Here is a 1113-nt window from a genome sequence, read left to right as displayed (position 1 = left end):
AATCCAGGTTTATTAACGTTATTCCTGGTTAATAAACATTAATCCTGTTTATTAACTTTATTCTTGGTTAATAAACATTAATCCAGGTTTATTAATGTTATTCCTGGTTAATGAGCATTAATCTTGTTTATTAACGTTATTCCTGGTTCCTCCCTGGGATTAAGCCGAGTGTTTTTTACTCTCTCTCTTTCAGCCCAGCACTCTGCCACAGGGAACCGTCAACATGAACCTGTGTACCGGCGTTACGGACGCCGAGCTCCGGACCGGCCAGAGGAACGCGCTGTGCATCGCCACGGCGTCGCAGGAAGTCTTCGTCCGCGGCGACAGCAGAGAGACTGTCAGCGGGTCAGCAGGAAACTGGACGCCACTCTCAGCCAATCAGATGCAGACTCACCGGCTCTCTCTCTCTCTCTCTCTCCTCACCAGGTGGGGCGAGCAGCTCACTGCGTACCTGTCTGCTAACGAACAGCAGAAGAAGAAACGCAGCGTTGACTGTGTGGCCAATCAGGTAGCAGAACAAACCAAACTCTCCTCGTCTGAACCTAAAAGCCTCCAGCAGCAGAGGAGACGCTTTGTAAGGTTCCTCAGAATAAACCGAGTCTGTTGCCGTGGAAACACATGAATATTTAACCACAAATCTGAAAATGTAAAGCTGTTTGTGCCCAGTGTGTGTTTACACCGTCAGAAACAGGACGGTGTCTGATTCAGTCACAGACTTTACAGCTGCAGAGGATTTAATGACTGTTCCTTAAGAAGCAGCAGCTTCACTTTGAGTTTATTGTTGTTTTAATCAATGAAAATGCTCAATATGCTAATTAATCAGAAAGTGGTCTAATTGGTTTGGATGATTTGTAAGGTTAAAATCTAAATTTTTCAGATCTGAAGTATGAAAAATATTTTAGTTTCCAGAAGTTTTCTTTTAACCCCGTTTCTAAAACATCCATCCGTCTTCACCCTGTCCATCAGTCCATCAGTCCGTCAATCCATCAGTCCGTCAATCCATCAGTCCATCAGTCCGTCAGTTCTTCAGTCCATCAGTCCGTCAATCCATCAGTCCATCAATCCGTCAGTCCGTCAATCCGTCAGTCCGTCAGTCCATCAGTCCGTCAGTCC

At 45.4% G+C, this 1113-nt stretch overlaps 1 protein-coding gene across 1 annotated transcript in view; it reads left to right on the top strand.

Annotated features, from left to right (window-relative positions):
- LOC103469440 (myosin phosphatase Rho-interacting protein-like) overlaps positions 1-1113 on the top strand; it is a 10043-nt gene that overhangs the window by 3241 nt on the left and 5689 nt on the right. Inside the window, exons 4-5 of the mRNA XM_008417120.2 lie at positions 194-345; positions 427-508. Of these exons, the coding sequence (XP_008415342.2) occupies positions 194-345; positions 427-508 (234 nt within the window). The remainder of the gene's footprint in view (positions 1-193; positions 346-426; positions 509-1113) is intronic.

This window comes from Poecilia reticulata, linkage group LG8, assembly GCF_000633615.1.
Source record: "Poecilia reticulata strain Guanapo linkage group LG8, Guppy_female_1.0+MT, whole genome shotgun sequence".
NCBI lineage: Eukaryota > Metazoa > Chordata > Actinopteri > Cyprinodontiformes > Poeciliidae > Poecilia > Poecilia reticulata.
The sequence above is the reverse complement of the archived record's forward strand: the minus strand, read 5'-3'. Positions and strand labels throughout refer to the sequence as shown.